The sequence below is a fragment of the Alternaria conjuncta genome (genome assembly GCF_024043145.1).
Source record: "Alternaria conjuncta strain BMP 0040 chromosome Unknown scaffold_27, whole genome shotgun sequence".
Classification (NCBI taxonomy): Eukaryota; Fungi; Ascomycota; class Dothideomycetes; order Pleosporales; family Pleosporaceae; genus Alternaria; species Alternaria conjuncta.
The window spans coordinates 224,673-243,921 of NW_026250116.1; the positions used below are offsets into that span (position 1 = coordinate 224,673).

The 19,249-nt window shown below is 52.2% G+C and overlaps 9 protein-coding genes across 9 annotated transcripts; 3 read left to right on the forward strand and 6 right to left on the reverse strand.

Annotated features, from left to right (window-relative positions):
- Window positions 1–127: 127 nt before the first annotated feature.
- J4E85_010910 (uncharacterized protein) lies at window positions 128–1,018 on the reverse strand (the record flags this gene model as incomplete). The annotated part of the gene is made up of 1 exon (XM_051475113.1): window positions 128–1,018. One exon carries the CDS (start codon window positions 1,016–1,018, stop codon window positions 128–130), a length of 891 nt encoding a protein of 296 aa, XP_051321139.1.
- A 507-nt stretch (window positions 1,019–1,525) lies between these two features.
- Window positions 1,526–2,110, forward strand: J4E85_010911 (uncharacterized protein; the record flags this gene model as incomplete). The annotated part of the gene is made up of 3 exons (XM_051475114.1): window positions 1,526–1,563; window positions 1,610–1,790; window positions 1,844–2,110. The coding sequence occupies 3 exons, from the start codon at window positions 1,526–1,528 to the stop codon at window positions 2,108–2,110; spliced, it is 486 nt and encodes a 161-aa protein (XP_051321140.1).
- A 521-nt stretch (window positions 2,111–2,631) lies between these two features.
- On the reverse strand, window positions 2,632–3,292 carry J4E85_010912 (uncharacterized protein; the record flags this gene model as incomplete). Its single annotated transcript, XM_051475115.1, has 2 exons — window positions 2,632–3,162; window positions 3,212–3,292. 2 exons carry the CDS (start codon window positions 3,290–3,292, stop codon window positions 2,632–2,634), a joined length of 612 nt encoding a protein of 203 aa, XP_051321141.1.
- Window positions 3,293–5,200: 1,908 nt separating this feature from the next.
- On the reverse strand, window positions 5,201–7,222 carry J4E85_010913 (uncharacterized protein; the record flags this gene model as incomplete). The annotated part of the gene is made up of 1 exon (XM_051475116.1): window positions 5,201–7,222. One exon carries the CDS (start codon window positions 7,220–7,222, stop codon window positions 5,201–5,203), a length of 2,022 nt encoding a protein of 673 aa, XP_051321142.1.
- Window positions 7,223–7,784: 562 nt separating this feature from the next.
- J4E85_010914 (uncharacterized protein) lies at window positions 7,785–8,186 on the forward strand (the record flags this gene model as incomplete). Its single annotated transcript, XM_051475117.1, has 3 exons — window positions 7,785–7,790; window positions 7,842–7,882; window positions 7,952–8,186. 3 exons carry the CDS (start codon window positions 7,785–7,787, stop codon window positions 8,184–8,186), a joined length of 282 nt encoding a protein of 93 aa, XP_051321143.1.
- A 258-nt stretch (window positions 8,187–8,444) lies between these two features.
- On the reverse strand, window positions 8,445–11,666 carry J4E85_010915 (uncharacterized protein; the record flags this gene model as incomplete). The annotated part of the gene is made up of 1 exon (XM_051475118.1): window positions 8,445–11,666. One exon carries the CDS (start codon window positions 11,664–11,666, stop codon window positions 8,445–8,447), a length of 3,222 nt encoding a protein of 1,073 aa, XP_051321144.1.
- Window positions 11,667–14,939: 3,273 nt separating this feature from the next.
- J4E85_010916 (uncharacterized protein) lies at window positions 14,940–16,430 on the forward strand (the record flags this gene model as incomplete). Its single annotated transcript, XM_051475119.1, has 1 exon — window positions 14,940–16,430. One exon carries the CDS (start codon window positions 14,940–14,942, stop codon window positions 16,428–16,430), a length of 1,491 nt encoding a protein of 496 aa, XP_051321145.1.
- A 77-nt stretch (window positions 16,431–16,507) lies between these two features.
- J4E85_010917 (uncharacterized protein) lies at window positions 16,508–17,259 on the reverse strand (the record flags this gene model as incomplete). The annotated part of the gene is made up of 3 exons (XM_051475120.1): window positions 16,508–16,615; window positions 16,694–16,875; window positions 16,935–17,259. The coding sequence occupies 3 exons, from the start codon at window positions 17,257–17,259 to the stop codon at window positions 16,508–16,510; spliced, it is 615 nt and encodes a 204-aa protein (XP_051321146.1).
- Window positions 17,260–17,823: 564 nt separating this feature from the next.
- On the reverse strand, window positions 17,824–19,083 carry J4E85_010918 (uncharacterized protein; the record flags this gene model as incomplete). Its single annotated transcript, XM_051475121.1, has 2 exons — window positions 17,824–18,836; window positions 18,897–19,083. 2 exons carry the CDS (start codon window positions 19,081–19,083, stop codon window positions 17,824–17,826), a joined length of 1,200 nt encoding a protein of 399 aa, XP_051321147.1.
- Window positions 19,084–19,249: the final 166 nt, after the last annotated feature.

A 19,249-nucleotide genomic window follows, 5' to 3' on the forward strand; every position in this document is an offset into this window, starting at 1 on the left:
CGGAGGTCATGGAATATGGAGATATGCGTTGCGAGTGTGTCCATCTCGAATTACGCATTAAAATGATATTTGGATTCTTAGCCCACTGCTTCGAAAGTCTGCAACTTGGTGATGAGCTCGAGGCCACTCAAAGCTCGCTCTTCCACGAATGATCCTCCGGTAAGCCCAGTTGCCTTCGTTGCGCATTCAGTATGTGTTGCAAGAATATTGGCTTGATGCTGAGTACGCCAATAAGACTCAATAGCAGCATCAGTATAACGCCCAAGCCCACACCCAGAGCTACAGCATCCTGCTGTCTGCTCACCTTCCTGAACCATGCCTTCGTGTCCTCCACAGCGATGTTCTCGTCATGCGATCGTCTCGCACTCATCATACCCGGTAGTCCATCAAGCGAACGGTGGTTGAACTGCTTTTGGTAGTCGGCGAGCTCTTGCTTCTCAAGCTGCTTTCGCGCCCAGTTGTCCATCGTATCCCGTTGTTTGAAGCCGTTCTCTTCGCCATCATCATGATCGTGATCCACATAGGCGATTGCGTCACCAGTCGCTTCCTCAGCGTTTGCGGTCTTTCCGCCCTCGATCTGAGGTACTCCGAAACCACAGCTAGTCTGCACTTTCTGGATCTTCAACACAATGATAGCTCTTGCACCCGTGACGTCGACTTCATCACCGTTCTCTGACGCCATCTTAGCGCGCAATTGCCCGTAGTACGGATCCCACTTCTCGACTACCCTTCCTTTGCAGAACAGTCGCATGATCTGTGGCGAGGGTCCAAAGGAAGAGAACATTACTGTGACACGGCCATTCTCATAGACGTGAGAGATGGTCTCACACCCGCTGCCGGTCGCGTCCAGATAGGCGACAGTGTTCGGGCCGAGAACAGAAAAGGTCCTTGACGGATGGCCTTTTGGCGAGATGTTGACGTGGTCTCCAGCCCAAGGAGCGCTGGCCACGAAGAAGAGCGGTTGACTCGAGATGAAGTCGATGTGGTTCTCGTTGAGAGACGGGTAGAATTTGACCATGTTGAAGTGACGGAGATGAGAAGCAAGTAGCGGTCAGGATTGAAGATGGTGGCCTAGTATGGGACGATGCTGAAGAATGCAGCCGGCAAAGATGTCGTTCGGGAGTCTGACGATTTTCAGGAAGGGTCGAAGCAAGTAATGTAAATTTCGCGGCAATTGCGTCCAATGGTCGTCTCAAAGTGGAAAGGGGAGATGCAGACTTGGAAGTCGTGATCTGCCGACTCGATTAGTTGCGCAGTAGGGTGAGAGTGGTAATGCGACTATGCTTTATCAGACGAGAAAAATGGAAGTCTGATAATGCATACGTTTCTGTAAGTGTGCAGTGCAATGCGTGATTAAGATTCGGAGCGCAAGAAAGCTGCGATGCACGGTAACACCGCCTTGCCCTTTGCGTGTTAGCTCGAAAGCAGCTCGCGTGCGAGTCCACGGGTGGGGGCGGGGCGCATCGCCAGAGGCGCAACGAGATGCGACGGAAATCTATCAAACGCTTATATCAACACTGTCAACATGGTGCTCGCACTAGCATTGAAAGCAGAGCTGAACGGGTACGTATCCCCATCTACACGTGTTTACCCTACTAACACCCTTCAGCGTCACCGACCTCCGCCCCAACGACACGGAAGACGCGCCCTTTTTCTACACATTCAAAGTCCAATGCACGTCATGTCGCGAAATACACCCCAACCCTGTCTCGGTCAATCGCTTCGAGATGAACGAACAGAGCGGCAGCAAGGGTGAAGCCAATTTTGTCTGGAGGTGTAAGAACTGTAAGGTCTTTCTGCCCTGCGCCCTTCGCTGTACTTCAGCCACTGACATCACCTCTAGAGAGAACACTCTGCGAACATCACAGCCGCGCCTACCTCCTACGAACAAAGCGACCCACCGAAAAAGACCAACATCCTCATGTTCGACTGCAGAGGCCTAGAGTTCGTCGAATTCATAGCTGAGGGAGAGTTTCTTGCAACAGGCACCGAGTCCGGCACCAAGTTCTCAGGTATTGAATTACCTGACGGCGAATGGTACGACTACGACGAGAAATCTGGCGAGGAAGTCAGCGTCACGAACGTCGAGTGGGAAATACGTCGCGCGTAGATTGCGCAGGAAAGAGAAAGAGTCATACGGCAGCTTGCACAGCTTGGAACAATGCACATCACGCGTGGTATAGTTGAGCTGATAGGACAAGAGGAATGCGAAGAGGTGGCTATAGTCCATCATGACGGTACCGAGCGAGTCACACGCCCAAGTCAGGAGAGGTAATCTATATCTACACACAATACGAAGGCACATGTACATCAATGACGACAGCAACGCTCAACAAAGACTGCAAACGGCGGTGCAACAAGTTGTGCACGTTCAAACTGCACATCAATTTCGTGAACAGCAAAGCTATCGAACATAAGTATATTGGAAGTACTAAAGAAGCACACAGCCGTACGGATATCACAGTTTTACACCTCCGCTACCAGCCACGATGAAGTAGCGACGGTGGAATCTACCCCCAAACTCTAGCTACAAAAGCAGCAACAAGATCCTACGTGGGAGCTACCAAATCGTTAGCGTACAAGGTCAACAAGGATAGCTGAAGCAAACTCACTACAAAAAGACCGAAACACTCAAGACCAAGTAACCACCGTAGTTGCCTTACCGAGCTTGAAGCTATCCTTCGGCTTCTCCGCCTCGCGCTTGCCCCACGTCGTCTCCGAGTCCGGATTGCCCAGGGTCTGGCGCTTCTCCTTGCCCCAGGTGATAACCGTGCTTGGCTTACCAAGCTCGATAGTATCAGCAGGGTCAGTCCCATCCCTCTTGCCCCAGCTGACCTCGGAGCTAGGCTTTCCCAATTCAATGGTGTCGGGCTGCGTGACTGTGTCGCGCTTCGCTGTACTCCATGTTACAACAGTCTTGGGCTTGCTGATGGTGAAGGTGTCTTTGGGTTCACTCCAAGTGACATCGCGTTTCTTGTCTTTGGGTTCACTCCAAGTGACGGCGCGTTTCTTGTCTTTGCTCCAGATGATCTCGCTGGTAGGGGGGCCGAGCTGCACGTCGTCTGGGTGGGTCGGCTCGTCGTCGCGCTTGCTCCAGATGATCTCGCTAGAGGGCTTGCCGAGTTGAATGTCGTCTGGGTTGGTGGGACTGAGGGTTTGTGCCTGTTCTTTGTCAGCTTGTATATCTGTGATAATGACGAAGTCGAATTACCTCAGCTGAAGGCACAGGTGCGGCGCTGCTCACAGCAATCAACACACCAGCAGCAAGAACGGATACGAATCGGTACTGCATCTCTAATCTCTTCTTTACTTCTTCTTAACGTCGAGTACTATTGTTGGGAAAGGGCAAGAAGTCGGTGGGGCTCGCTTGCAAGGCAGGAATTCTCAGGGTCTGGGGGTTGATATATATTGAAAGAGATACATGAGATCTGCACGGAGCCGGCATACCACTTCATTTATACGCATCATTTGAACCAAAGTTTAGACACACTTTTGCCACTCTGTAGCTGCCCGAGATGGTAGGTGAGTAGTTGGTGTTCGAGGCTGTTGGATACGGTTCGTGCAATCTGGGTAAAGTACTTGTGCTTCCTGTTATGGTTAGGAGATGTTTGGTCCAGCCAGCCTCAAGCGAGTATGCAGATGAAAGGGCATACGTGACTGGAGCATTTTGTGTGGGGTGATTGAGGAATGCGACAATCCAGAGGACTAAGATGGCTGGTGCTGCTAGTACTCGTCCTTGGGGATTTGGCAAGGACTTCGCATACGAGAAAGTTTGACTAGACGTCTACTAGCTCTCCAAAGTCATGGGTTAGTATTTCTCTGCGGTCTTTGCCACGCCCCCTTCCGACTTGTTTTCCCCTTTACAAGTCTAAGAGGCTCAACAGTCAGTACGACCGCAAACACGGGCGAGATGCTCTCCTACCATTGTGTTATCGTGTCTCAAGTATACTACAGTATAACAACCCACGTTGCAGGCAATCTCTCTGTCAAAAAAACAGCATAGATGCAGGGACTAGCAACACCCACAACACGTTCTAGCCCAACCCACACCTCAATCTGCGTATCCGGCATCGAACGGCTTCCCTGCATGAAGATCCTTGAGAGGACGATTTATACTAAGTAAGGGGTTAAACGTACATCCGGGTGCGACTTGAACCTCGTCGCGTTGTACAAAACTCTTCGGCAGAGTAATCATCTACCGTAGATGCAGCGCTATCGCGGCTGGTCCTCTCGGATAGTAAAAGACCAAGGGTGATGAGATAGAGATGCATGGCTTAACAGACCAACACGGAAGAGTTGTAGACAGAACATCGTGATACAAAGGTCTAGAGCTGGCTAGCATCAGCTCTGGACTACGAACGAAAGCCTTAGTAGTTCCCCACGTATCACACTAGACGGATCCTGAGGATAAAGCTACGCGAGACAATGTATATGTATCATAGCGTCTATAAACAACGGCTTGCAGAGTCTGGGGAAAGTACCTGCACGATCGGTTGGAAACTGAGCAACGATACAAAGGCCCTGGTGGAATGATCTCCATAGTGCGTCTGTCTATCTTTAGACAGGAATGCAGCGTCGCCCGACACGACTGCCTTTTTGGGCTAGATAAAAAATGTAGATAGATCAAACGCTCCCAGTCATAGAAGCTCTGTCATTTGCAATAAAGATCAGGAGATTGTTGCATGAAATGGACACGAGAAGGGGAACATTTGCGCACCAACGGAGGCAGTCCAACCCGATCGCAACAATGAAACATGACAAACACGAAACAAAAACCACCCGTGCCAAAAGTCCTTCTCGAGCAAAGATTGTTGGTGATGAACAGCAGCAGCAGTAGTGTTGGTGACAGACGTGCTGAAGCGAAAAGGATAAATGAGGCTGCCGACGCAGTTAATCTAAATAGACGAGCCCTCAAACAAAGAAGTCCTCGGCAGAGTAACGGTCTGGTGACACCTCGGAATTGGAACACGATAAGATTTCTTTGGTAACAGGTCGTCATTGTGCCAAACTTTGGAATGTGGCGGCGGCCTGGTCAGTCGTGTTCGTGTCGGCTTCGCCAGATGGGATTTTTTTATTGCGGCTGGAGGTAGGTTGGAGAGAACCAGACTGGTGTCATGAAATTGATAGTTGCGCCATCGTAGGGCTTTGGTATATACACTGGTATACATGGAAAACATGGTACTGTACACATGGCAGCCGTTCAAGGCTCCGGATCTTTCGGTCTTTCTCCAAACTCCCGCTCCAACCATGACGCCCAAACCTCCTTGGGGTCGGCCGTGTTATCCGCGATGTCCTCCGTTGAACCAGCTGCATCATGCGCGTCAGAATCGTCAGGCTCGCCTTGAATGAATGTAGTGTTATCGTCCCCGTCTATGCCTTCTAGCGCATCCTTTACATCCGCGTCTCTTGTGTCTTTGATGTAGGCGGAAGCGGCAATCATGACGTTGTCTGCAACCCAAGCGGGAGCGAGCTGCAGTTTCTTCTTCTTTGCCACATGCTCGTTTCTTGAGGCGAGACCGAGGATCTTTTCGCGATCGAAGCCTTCGGTAGAGATGTCTGCCAGGATCTGGTTGAAGGCGACCGTGTTGCCGGTAATGGAGCACAAGCCTATCATCTGACCGTATGCTTTGGTCATGTCTTCATGATTCACTCTGGCCTTGATGCTGCTAATCTCCCCCCAAATGTATAGGCCCCCTTCCCAGTCCGCGCGGCGGAGACAGTCGTTGAGCATTCTCGTCAGACCTTGAACATCGAGACCCCAGCCGTCCGCCTTCATCTCGTAGTAGATATCAAGCGCTCGGTCGAAACCTGCGAATCTCATGACACCAGTTATGAGGGAGCTAAACACCATGGGTGTTGGGTGGACTTTCTGGTAGACCTTCTTTTCGTCAACCCTCACAAGCCGGCCATGACTGGCTTCGTTGACGTTGACTTTGGGAGTTGCGAGCATAAGCCCGTCGCCTACACCTCTCATCCTGGCGACAAACCTCGAAAAGTCTTCAGGGTTTCCATGCCTCAGGGACGCGTAGTGATTGAGTATTTCGCGACAGGTAATCTCGTTCGGACGAATCTTGTTGTAGTTCAGGGCGGGTATCACACAATCTATGAGGTTTCGACGCCGCCACTGTCGAAAACCTACCAGCAAAGTGTTGAATGTCTGTAAGTCCGGTGAGGCCGATGAAACGAGGAGGTTGTGACAGATCTTTGCAAGCACGACAGCTTCTTTGCGGTCGTTACCGTGTACGTCGCTTTCAAACAGCTTTTGGATGCTCTGATTCATTTGGATCGTGATAGCGTAAAAGTCTCCATCCACGTCCTGATAATATTCCGGAATTCCTGGATGATCTGGGTGAATTCGAGCTTGAGCAATCACGTCTGGCGGACTATCAACAGGAATCTGATGGAGGTTTTCAAGAGCCTCTAGGATGTTTTGGCGCGCTTGCTCACGCTCCACAGCATTCATGGCTATGACGTCCTGGATCTGCTGTGACAAATTGTCGGAATCCACCTCCCAAGCCTTGTCGAATCTAGGCACATTGTTCTTGTGCAGTAGTTCGTGTATGAGGAGACCGGTGGAGAGTTCCTGCATGGCCAGCTTCTTCCACGAGTGTCGCCTTTGTAGGGCGTTTACACGTAGTGCGTCTGGCGCCCACAAGGACTGGGGCGGCAAGTTGTAGCGTATAAGCTCAGGACCGGTATTTGTTGGAAACTCCAGAAGCTGCATGCCTGGGAACCTCGAGTCAAAGCGCAGGTCTTCCAGCTCAGCGTAATCGCGAATTTGCGACTGGATTTCTTGATTTTCCAAGACTGGATCCTCATCTAATTCCATGCCTACAATGCGCTCCAACGCGCTCCAGTCGAAGTCGTCCGGCAGATCATCAAAGGTCAAGCCATGGTATCCATGCCCCAAGGTCACAGAATCAGTGGCCGTATCTGTGTCCTTCGTTCTCTCTCCTGGGGACCCGTCGCCAGCAGATTCGGCTAGTGACGAAAAGGCCTTCTCCCATTGTGTGTTCCTAGCGGCTTTCGCTCTCGCATCGATGGCCAGTCCCGCAGCGAATATGGTCGTGTATACGAAGGTCGACGTTGGTGTGCCAATTGCCCGAGTGCGACGAAGAGCCGTCTGCCCGCTGCGCCTAGCGAGAGCGCCGGTGTTGGAGACGCATGATATGCATCTGCAGGTACCCGGGTTCGATGTTGCCCGGGACCAGATGGCTCGCATTGCTACCGGGGCATGCTGCGCGAAGTTTGGAGGGGCGACAAAGGACCGGGTCGCCGGCGGAAGGAGGAAGCGGCGCACCGTGGTAGGCGCAATGGTGCTGCTGAGAGTAGGCAGCTATGAGGGTCCAGCTGGAGTATGGCGGCCGAGCGAGTGTGGCTGGAGGATGTGATATCGGGGGTTCGCAATTGCTGTACTCGTCCGGTCATTCGAAGAGGGGACAATTTCTTAGCGCGTCCGCTAGTCGCGTCGCTCTACACCTTGGACAGTCGGTAGGCATGGGTGTGGAAGAGCAACAAAGGTAAGCTCACGATTGATCATAATTGTGACATAAGTCTAAGGTAGTAGAGTGCGAGTCTCAGTTATCCTCGGACGCACCTTCCACCCTGAACCATCTTCTGTTGCGCGGCTTCCCCGCGGTGAAGCACGGTGACCAATCGGCGCTACCTTTTGCCGATGACTTTCCAAAGCTGCAGGCACGACCGCCATAGCACCACGACTATCACTGCTCTACCCACCAAACTCACGGCTACCCGACAGCAAGCCCTGAGATAGAGTCGCAAACATGGCTGTAAGCAATCCTTCCAGTTCTTCAGTCGCGCGCAAAGCTAACATCCACCAGGCAGTCGCACCCTTCAACCCTCGTCCTTTGCTCCAAAGCTTGTACGTCGCATACTCTTACCTCTCGAGCCACCCCGTTGCCAATAAGAATACGCGCTAACATACGCGCAGAGTTGACAAAGACATCGTCGTCAGATTAAAGTGGGGTGAGACCGAGTACAAGGGCAGACTCGTCTCCGTGGACCTCTACATGAACATCCAGCTCTCCAACACCGAAGAATTCGTAAACGGCGTCAGCTCCGGCACTCTCGGCCAAGTCCTGATAAGGTGTAACAATGTTCTGTGGATCGGAAAGGCCGAAGAGGTGGAACCCAAGGCGACAAAGGATACGGCCATGAGCGGTTGAGATGCCCACGAGGGCAGACACACGATGCGCGAGACAAACTGAATATCGCAATACGAGCGCCCACCGGGAGCGCGCAGGAGCTGTCTGGGCGCAAAGACCACATGCGCACGCAGCAGGAAGGCAGCAGGTGCGCTCCCCGTAGTATGCGCACTGAAGATACCACAGAGCAGATAGGCGCACAATTGGAATGGGTAAAAGTCAGGATACCAAGCTTCGGTTGTGAGGCGCGACAATGTCATCAACTATTCAAGCTGCCAGCTATTCGATCTCCTCTATGACCATCCTCTTCTTACCCTCCCCAGTAGCAGTCTGAGGCTGGACGTTGAGCCCTCGGAGGTTTCCTTCTAGCCCAAGATCCGGTCCTAGCCTCAGGCCTTCATCTCTGATCTTATACAGCTTCTTCATCCTCATCGTTTCGAGACCCTCCACGACATTCGCAGCATGGTCTCTTACAAGCTCGTCTACGTCCTCATGTTTGACCCATTTCATCACTCGCTCGACCTCTTCCTGCTGCTTCAAGTTCAGACCCACCGCACTTTCCTGTCCATTCTCGATTCCCGCGTCAACGGCGCGCAACAAGCCCATTACGACAAGCACAGCCGAACGACGCAGCAACGCCTTTGACTCCTCTCTTTCCATGGCAAGAACTAACAACACCATCTGCAATGTCGCATCGACAATAGGCTGACGCAGAACGCTTACTCGATGTTCCAAGACAGTAGACAGCACGCTAAGGGCAGAAGCGCGGATACGAACGTCTTCCTCGATACCAGTATCTTCCCATCCACCAACGACCTTCTGCAGCGCTTCGTACTCCGCTTGTTCTTGCGGATCTGCGCCTTCGGGTTCGAGAACATTAGGTATCGGTCCACCCCAAGCAGCTTCGCCTTCCTCTCGAAGCTTTCTTTCGCTGTCCGCGAGCTCGTTACGTGCCGACAATGTCTGCGTACGTTGACCACGCCGACTCGCCAACGAAAGACAAGCTTCCGTGATCTGCTTTGCGCATCGATGCTGTAGCGCGCTACGCTCAGGCGAAACCCAAAAGTCGTCTTCACCGACAAAGTTGTTGAGTACTTCTCCAACCCGGAGTCTGAAGTCGAGAGCATATCTCAACTCCCGCTCTTTCTCCTCGGTCTGTTTCCCCCGCGCTAGCTTCAGTGAACGCTCGTCGATGTCGATGAACGCGTCGACTAGTATGCCGACTACAGGTTTTGACGCACGTGTCGCCAAAGTGACGAGGACGGGCATGGCGGCTAAGTGAACGTAGGACTCTGGGTCTGCTAGTGAAGCTGACAAAAGCGTGTGCGTGAGAGATGGTATGTCAATAGCCGGAAACGCGGTGGGGTTTCTAAGAAGCTTATGCACCGTGTTCAATGCCCAGGTTCGGTTAGGAGGATCAGGAGATTGCAGCTCGGCGAAGCAAGTTTTCAAGGTTTTGCGATGTTCGTTCAGTGGATCGGTCGCTGGTTTCTCTGTCGATAACGGCGTTGTTGGGGTGGGAGCGATAAGATGCAGAGCCGTGGCGGCGGAGTTGCTTATTACAGACGATGTGGATGACTGCGACTGCGAAAGGTATGCTAGCGATGGAAGAAGTGCATGCAGAGTCTCGGTGACTGCGGGCGTCTTCTTGAGGTCCGACGATGCAAGCAGTGTGTTAAGGATACTCAGTGCGAACGATACCAAGTCTTCATCTCTGGCTTCGCCCTCTTCGCTCTCCTTTGTCATGTCTTGTTTTGGTACAATGTTGTCGAGCATTGCCCTCTTCGATGTACGTAGTCTATCTGACTTATCTTTCCGAGTTTTGTGCTCGCTCACATAGTTCTGGATTAGCTGTGCGACGAGATCGACGATATGCTGTGGACTTCTGGCAAAGTGCTCCTGGAATCGCTGTGCTAAAGCTTCCGATAACTTCGCATCGACAAGCGCCGAAAGAGGATCGGCTTCGTTATCGTCTTCGGTGAGCGACTTAGTCATAGGTTTCTCCGGTACGAGCCACCGTTTGGTGGCGTTCACAAAGATGGATCCAGCTGTGTCGTCGGCGATGTTGGCTTCTGTCAAGAGGGTGATGAGAACAGTGACTCTATTGTCCAGGTCGCTGATGCGTCCGAAGATACCTTCCATCGTTCCTATCCCTCCACTCTTATCTGTTTTACGAGCGCGAATTTCCACACCTCCTTGAGAGCCGGGCCCGAACGTCCAGGTCGCGTCGCCATCCCAGAAGAGGCTCGTCGCGATATTGTCGACCTGTTTCGTGTCGCAGGCAACCTCCATGTAACGCGTCAGGATGAGGCCCGGAAGCATACTCCATTCCTTGTCCAGAGATGGCCTGTCTTTTGCGTGGTTGAGCAGCGCCCAAAGCGGCAGTATGATGGGATGAATGAGACGTCGAATCAGTCCGCCATGGGAATACGATGAAAGAATTGTCTTCAGTCTTCTGAGCGCCGTCTTGAGTTCCTGTTCCGATACAACGGTCTGCTCAGGCTTCGATGCGCTGACATTCTTTGGGTAGATTACTTGGAACAAGGGCTTCGCAAACGTGTCCCATCCTATGGTTCCCGGTGCGCCAGTCGTCTTCTTACTGAGAATGCCACCAGCGATGATCTGCCCAGCAGCTCGACTGAGCTCTTTGCCCTCGCTACCATCTAGGAGATGTAATAGCTGAGGAGAAATCTTCACGAGCCATTCGTCCTGACTGATCCCGCTCGGTGGTAGAACTAGTAGCTTCGAAGCTTGCGAAACAGCCTCTAGTGGGATTGGTATCTGTGATTGAGGACCTGATGCGCTCTGAGGTACATGAGAATTCTTCGATAAGTATGACAGCGAAAGAAACTCGATGGTGTGGCGAACGCCTTGGGTCCGAAGAGGTACCAATGAGAGCTCTGAGGATATGACAGGTTTGAGCCAGGTAGGAAGAGGCTGCTGGAGAAACGTAGTCAGGATAGGGAGTAGGCGTGATGTTGGAGTATCCTTCATTATCTGTTCGTAGGTTTTCGAATACCTCGACTTCGCTGTCTCAGACGACGTAGGAGAGTAGGAAAGCTCCGCCACGGCAGAGATGATGTCCGGAAGGATTCTCTGTGACAGAAGCGGCTGTACACCCGAGCCCTTCTGCTCCATCATGGGCAGAAAAGCGTCAATGACGGCCCCTAACGCATCCATATCGCGATTCGGAGGCGTGAAGATTACGGCGGTCAGGACTGACCTTGGCCGTTGACTGAATGCAACACCGGAAGACAAACGTGGGATCACTGCAAGAATAGTGATGAGATCTACGAGACCGTACACCACTCCGGCGAGGGAAGCATCGTAGGGTGCATTTGGATGTGCAGCTAGGTCTGCAGTGTTGATGGCCTGGAGGTGGACGAGCGCTTGCTCGACGAGAGTATCGGTAGGCACGTCGGCACTGTATTTGCGGTCCTTATCGACAAATGGGCCGATGAAGTTGGCTGCCGCATCCACTGCATCTTCGACCGCTCCCATCGTGCTTAGCGGTGCCGCGAAGCTGGGCGCAAAGTGCTGAGCGCGGCTGTAGGTATGGTGGTGGTTGTCTTGCTGGAGCGTGTTGCTCACGATAGATGTGCGAGATCCACCACAAAGGCTCTATATAGTCCAACGTTGTTCTCTAGATCTCAAAGAATTTGCTATCTATTGTTACGTGAGATGATGCGATGGAAAATGGCAACGGGCAGGCGGAGAAGGATATTGCTGATTTGTCAGAGAAAGATGGGTCTCACGTGCTAGCGTCAATTCGACGCGAGGCAGGCGCGATCTCTTGGCGCGAGGCGACGCGTCTTCGTCCTGCCCCTGCCGACATGAACCCAACAACAACCCCGACGTACCCATCGCCACACGACGTCCATCTCTGTTCAAACGCTACAACTTCTCATCGCGTCTCGATTGGATCCTGAGCCATGTAAGCGTCACCAACATCGTCTGACCATGTCAATCGCGGCGGGACTGTCGCGCAACGCTCCCTTTGGACACAACTTCTTCTCTCGCTTGCTTGCAAGCACCCCACAAGTCACTTCCCCCACAGTTACCGATGTCTGTCTTCCATTTGGAATGCGGTTCGTCCGCACCTCACGCACTTGCGCAGTCATCACACGCCCGAGCCTCTCAGCATGGTCTCAATGGGTCGTTCGCATGTTGTCTGTGCGCCTTGGTGGAAACACCGGGGTTGTGTGTGAGGAGGGCAGGCTCGGATCTTAACCCTAATCATCTTCCGGTATTCGATGTGCTTGTATCACAACGGATAGTATCGCGGTCATGTCGCCGACCTTCCGACTAGCCCCTGCATATTGGTCTGCTCGCGTGGACCTACTTGCTCGGTGTGCAAAAGGAAGACTCGAGGTACGGGAGCGGGAGCTCAAATTGGGATGACATGTGCCTGTCGGGGTATTAAAGTTCTCGCACGAGGACCACGTCGGCATCTCATCTGTACAACAGACTCTGGTCACGAAAGATAGCTTCACGACGAATGCGACGAGGCGAAGAGGAGAGCTCTGAAGTCAGATGCCGGTCGCCTCACTAGAGGATCGACTTTGGGTTTCATCATCGCGCCTAAATCACAGTCCCCTCGATTCCGAGAGCCATACAGGAGCTGCAATACCTGATGCCAACTATCACCATGTTACCAGCAGACGTCATGCCTACAGCAACGGGACAGAAGAAGAGCGCGGCCTTGACATTGATCAAGCCAGACATACAGACACATCAACTTGTTCGGCTTCGGCTGGCGTGAGATCCACTCGTCGGAAAGGCGAAAGCCTAGCGAGGTCTCGATACGTCGCAGGTTGGTGTTGTCAACTACGGCGGGCCGTCACGCTCCGGATCTGATGTCCTGACGTTTGACACACGGAAAGTCTGCTGTGTCTACATGTGTTGGATCAAGTACGTGGCGTTTGTACTGCATGGCAATCTGTTCGAGCCGGACTTATGTATGGCGACGAAGTACCCGTGCATCTCGCCCACAGGAACGAAAGTCCCCATCAGATCTCCAACCTCTTCCTTCATCTACTACGTTACGAAGCCGGTGTCACAGTATTACCACTCGACACCAGTCACTCTAGGGTGATATCTGACCAGTCGCGTTAGTCGCCAACACGTATGTTCAGCATACGTATGAATCGGCGAGCGTCTACCCATCCGATCGAGCAGTTCTATTTCTGTTGCGATCGTCAATGCGGCTTTTGAGGATGTCCTTTGTCCGTAACATCATGCCCTTCGTTTCTCAAGAGAGCGGAGCGGAAACAAAGACTAGTCTCAGGAAGTCTTGTCACTACGCACAGAGAGAAGCATCTTGGCTTAACAACCCATGATGATTGTGTCCATTGGTGAGTGTTGCGTGTCTGTTGTGCCAAGCTGACTAGGATCCTGTTGTTTACGCAAGCTGGAGCACGGAGACGATGGTCTTGCAGCAATGGGAAGAGATGGTAGTGTTGGAGTTGCGACGGCGCCTTCTATGGAGACATGATCGCATTGACAGGACCTACAATCTCGGGGTCATTGGTTTGCATTCTTTAGCTTGGCCATACAACAAGAGAGCTAAGCATGAGAGTCTGGAACCCGCCGACAGCATATTGGTGGACAGTGAAAGCCATAACGCAGTGCTTTCCGAACCAGAGAATGGAGATGGGACCTCTCAAGAGTGAGGCACAAGGTCTAGACCTGTCTGTCAACATTTCCTGCGACAAGTTCCTGCAGGCTCTTCATTCTTCCATCCAAATATTCTTCGCGGTCATATCACCACCTGTCTTCGCTACGGTCTCTTGGCTTATGCCCTGGATGCATTACTACGTGTTCACCGACGTCGGTCTTGGAGATGCGATTGGTGTGAAAATGGGGGAGCGTGGCATGGCGTCATCGTGGGTGGTTCAACGGCCGTCCTTCGGGATGGTCAACTCTTTTTTCGATAAGTCTTCTGTCTTGGACGGCTAATACTACGCTAATTAATGCAGGTACCGAAATCGGCTCTGGGCTACTCTAATGTTCGTGTTGGGGCTTGCAGCTGCAGCGGGTGCACCCCTCAGGTGTGTCAGCCCTTGGCCAACCGAGCTCGTACCCATTCAGCCTATACAGACAAGCTACAAAAACGAGTCACCAAGACCGCCACATTCCTCACGCGACCCTCCTTACTCCAAATATTGTTTAGCAATATCTCTGGACTCACAGATCAGACCCCAAATTATCGATCACGAGCTACCAAGCGTTGTCATTCTCGTCAGTCGGGGCATATGGTTGGAGCAACAATCCATACTCTATTGCTTGGCTCGAAGCCTCTTCCACAGGATGAAGGAGGAGGTGAAGTCTCGGTACTCACCGTTGCTAGTATGCACCAATAGGGAACCGGTTGGGTACGAAGCTGGGGAGAGATTACCAGGGAATGATTCGGCGACAGCATGCAATACCATGCACTGAAGGTAGCACAATACAAACCTTGTTTTCAAATGCCAGACCACCTGTGAGTAAGCGACGCTACATGCTATTTTGAGAAGACATTGGCATAGCCGTCTTGACAATGATCGACTCCTATACGGCCTGCGCTCGTTCATACGACAAAAGCGACGTATGGTTAGTGCTCGACGGTGATTAAACGCACATGTATCACTCCACATGCATCCTTTTACACCATGCTCGAGCCATCGCGAACCACGTCATTGACAGCTATAAGCTTCTAACGCTGAGTATAAATCGGGATGCGACTCGCAACAACTTCAACGCCATTGCTTCACCGTCTTCAATCCTGAGTTCAAGATGTGGGGCTTTTTTGTTCAACTTGTTCTCGCGTTCACTTTGCCAGCTTTGGCCCGCGGCGATACCTGTTCATCAGTCGCTTCTCTCGGTTACATCACCGTCACATACCCCCTCAACCTGGCCTACATTGAAGAACAAGCCCAGTATTGGTCTACTTCGTGCTCTGCTCTTCTCCCGTCCTGCATCATCTTCCCAAGGACGGTGGAAGAAGTCTCGACCGTAGTGCAAATTCTCGCCAACACCACTGAACGCTTCGCCATCAAATCTGGTGGCCACAATCCCAACAATGGATGGAGTAGCGTAGCCGGGGGCCCACTCATTGCCATGGAGCATTTTGATCAAGCCGATCTCGACCGCAGCACAGGTATCGTCGACGTAGGTCCTGGTAACCGGCTTGATGGCATTGCTGCTAAGCTCCAAGGCACGAGCTGGACGTTTGTCGGCGGGCGCATTGGCAACACTGGAGTCGGCGGACTAGTGCTGGGTGGAGGGCTCAGCTATATGTCGACGCAGTACGGATGGGCTGCGTCAAGTGTCCTCGAGTACGAAATTGTCTTCGCCAACGGCACTATCGGCCACATCCGGAACGACAATCACCCCGACCTATTCGTCGCGCTCAAGGGAGGTGGTAACAACTTTGGCGTCATAACAAACTATAAGTTGCAGGCTCACCGACAAGGCGACATCTGGGGCGGCAACCTGGTGTTTCTTCGCACGCCGAGCAAGGACAAGCAGCTACTTCAAGCAGTTCGTGACTGGACAGAGTACAACGAGGATGAGAAGGCTGCAGTCATTGTCACGGCTGAGCGAGCGAATCTTAACGTAGTCGACTCTTGGATCATCTTCTTGTTCTATGATGGTCCGACGCCCCCAGCCGGGCTTTTCGACAATTTCACCGATGTCAATCCCTTGCTTGATACCACCCGAACACGCACCTACGCCGATCTCATGGCCCTAAGCAACTGGGTTGTAATCAAAGGCAACGTTGTGGATATCGCCACAGAAACAATACCCTTACCTTCCCGCGCCAATGCTGTCGAGGTTATGGAAGGTCTTCACAAGCATTGGCGCGACATCTCTGACACCACACTACTCGTACCTGGAATCGTAGCATCTATCGCATGGCAGCCATTCCCAAAGAAGATTGCGCAAAAGGCTCGGGAACTAAGTCCTGATCTGATCGATGCTGATGCAGATGTCGATCGCGTTATCATTGAGATGAATTATGCTTTCACACCGCAGTCATTGTATGAGAAGATGGCTGACACGATGGAAGCGACTTATTCTGGCGTGAGAAACAGGGTCCTGGCATGGCAAGCAGAGGGTAAGCTACCGGAAGCGTATTTGCCAATCTTCATGAACTATGGGTTCTTTCGGCAGGATTACTTTGGGAGATTGAGGCCTGAGAGCCGGGCGTTGGCGAAGAGGGTTGCAGATGCAGTAGATCCGGCAGGTCTGTTTAGGTCACGCACTGGGGGCTGGAAGCCATGAGCTTGGAATGATGATGATTGGCTCGAGCTTTTCGCTCAACATTGGGCGAGGTAATTCCTCCGAGAGCTGCTGCTTCATCACAGATCCGCTGGGGGTCGCGTGATCTTTGTTAGATGATCCCCATTCAACTCTTTCATGATCTTGCCTAGACCTTCGTGACTGTAGTCCTTCTCATTCCACATGTCCTGCCTGGCGTTAGCAACAACCCTTCGAGCTCAATGAGAGGTTGCGCAGACGTGCGCTAATGGATGGTTTTCGCGTACCTTGTGATACCGCACCTTGCCCTCTTGATCGAGCGTCAGTGTAATCAAGCTGTTGACCTTCTTCGCAATCGGCATAGGTTTTGGAGTGTACTCCTGCTGCAACTTGAAGATGATCTCATCAGGCTTGGAGGAAATAACCTCCGTCTTGATCGTCCGACTGCTCTTCATGAGTTTCGGGATACCTGTCAGGTGTTAGCAAAGCGTACCTCCTCATCACCGTTTAAGCTTAGGCATTACTCACCATACCACTGCCCAGCAATCTTATACCTCGTATCGCAATAGCTCCATGGGTCGTCGTATACTGCCTCTTTGCCATACACCATCATGTCTTCTTCGCTAGCGCTGCCAGAGTATAAGTTGCAGATAGACTGCACTATTCTCTCCCTCGCAGGCTCCAAATTCATCGAATTTTCAGGATGTGGCTCATAGTCGACTCCCGAAGAGCTGTTTTGCGACTCATCGGCGTTGTGGGTCAATGCGACCGGGTCGGGTCGCTTCTCGAAGTCGTTCTCGAGGCGTGCCGCGAGTGTGTCCTTTCCGGACTTGCCCGTCATTGGAAGTGTCATGTTCTTAGCTGAAAAGAAGAAGGTGAAGTCGTAGGGATTGTAAGGCTATTTCAAGAACCTCTGCTTCTCATGAACAATGTGTCTTGACGTCATGGCTAGCTACTTTGGGGTGTGGCTGCCCGATGCGAGACGTCACGAGCCTGTCGATGAAGCCGTGCCACGATACGAACTTAAGCAATCACCGTAAGAGCTTGCCAGAGAGGTATTGAACACTGTGAAGAAAGACCGGGCCAATGCCATTGATCAAATGCATGTGAGAGTTGCCAGAGGTACGCAAAATATATCTTCAGCTCGTTTCACATGAGATTCGCAATGCCTGATATGAGCCTCCTATCGTTCACAACTATCGTCATGTCCCGAGAACGTTCTTGATATGACCCTTTCGTGTTGAATCTCTCGTGTTGCTGTCCGAAACATTCAAAATGTGGGTAGCATCTTACAAGCTGGAAGAATGAGTCGATGTCGTAGGCGATGCTACGTGAACCTCTGGGGCTTGTCTTGTAATACTATCTGCACTGCATTTTGCTTAGAGGACAGTGAAAGTTCAGTACTACGAGAATGGCCCTAACCTTCGATATGAATAGGCCATTTCTCTACAGCTTCATAGAGCATCAGCAGACTGCCCATAAGATATACTGCGGGTGCCCATACCAGAGCCAGTGTACTCTGATACTCGCACCAACCTGTGCTACAATATCCCAGACAAGCACTCCAGATCCAACCTATGCTACCCACCAGATTTGTCATTCCAACCCACCACCCGGTCATGCGCGGCGCGGGCTTCCACCACTGGCGCTGCACTTCAAACAGGTATAGTATCGAAGCGACCAGGAAGCAGATAGCCCCAAGCAGGAAAGAAGGATAGTATAGCCCATAGAGCACACCTTGCGGGAGGTTCTTGTATACACCTGGTAAGGTGAGGAGATTCGTGACCCAGTAAATGGCTGTACCAATGAAGAGTATGAGATTTGCGTTGAAGCCGATTTCCCGACGGTAGTGAACGCGAACATCCTGCCATGTGGGCCACCATTTCCAGGCTTGCTCAGGTCCTGACTGAGGTCGCGCTTCCACCTTGAACGTCTTGGTATGCATTATTCGATGTTTCATGCGGTCGGGGTTGTGGATATGCGTGCAGTTTCGACGGTCGGGTTGGAAGCCGGAGGGGTTCTCGGTCGCTTTCTCTTCGTCCGGAGACGCGAGTTCGATGTTCTCGTTGTCGGAGTTCAAGCTTTCCTTGAGCGCCCAGCCAAAGCAGTCGCTCTGGTTGGCGTTCACCGCTTCGACTACAAGGAGCATGCCGCCCAGCAGAAACAACATTCCACGGAAGAAGGATATCGCGCCGCTGACGGTGCTCGGGTCGGCGGCGAATCGCGTATCTGGATATGCGACTGGAAGCCATTGAAGGACGCCAGACGTGATGGAGCATATCGAGCCGACAGTAAAGACGACGCCAACCCACCACGAAACGTCCCACCAGGCTATGACTGTGACCATGCGCACAAGCGCTCGAAGAAGGCGCGTAGTACGTTCGGTGCGTGAGGGTGCTTGACCGTGACTGAGGAGAAGTATGTGCCGGCCTGGAGAAGAGACTCGTCAGTACAATCTTCGGCTTATATGTAACATAGCTGTGTACGCACCCTTTCGATTCTCGCGACTCCACCACTCCCATTCCGTTCCGCTCGCGTGTCCATCTTCGTTGTTGACGGCATAACGCCGTGAATTGGCATTTTGGAAGTTCAAGACCTTGTGCGAGCTACCGTGAACGTAGTCTAGCTGCTGCGACGAGTCCTGGAGACAGTCTTTGCCATTGCTGGGGGCGGACATGGCTGGAGAATTGCGCGAGAGGAGAAGGCCACGATCGGGCTATCCCTGTGTGAAGCTCCATGTCTTTCAAGGTTTGTCGTCGCCATAGCTTCTTGCATCATCTTGGGCCCCCGTGAAACGCGTCCTGAAAGCGGTAAATCAACCCATCGACGACAAGATGATGATA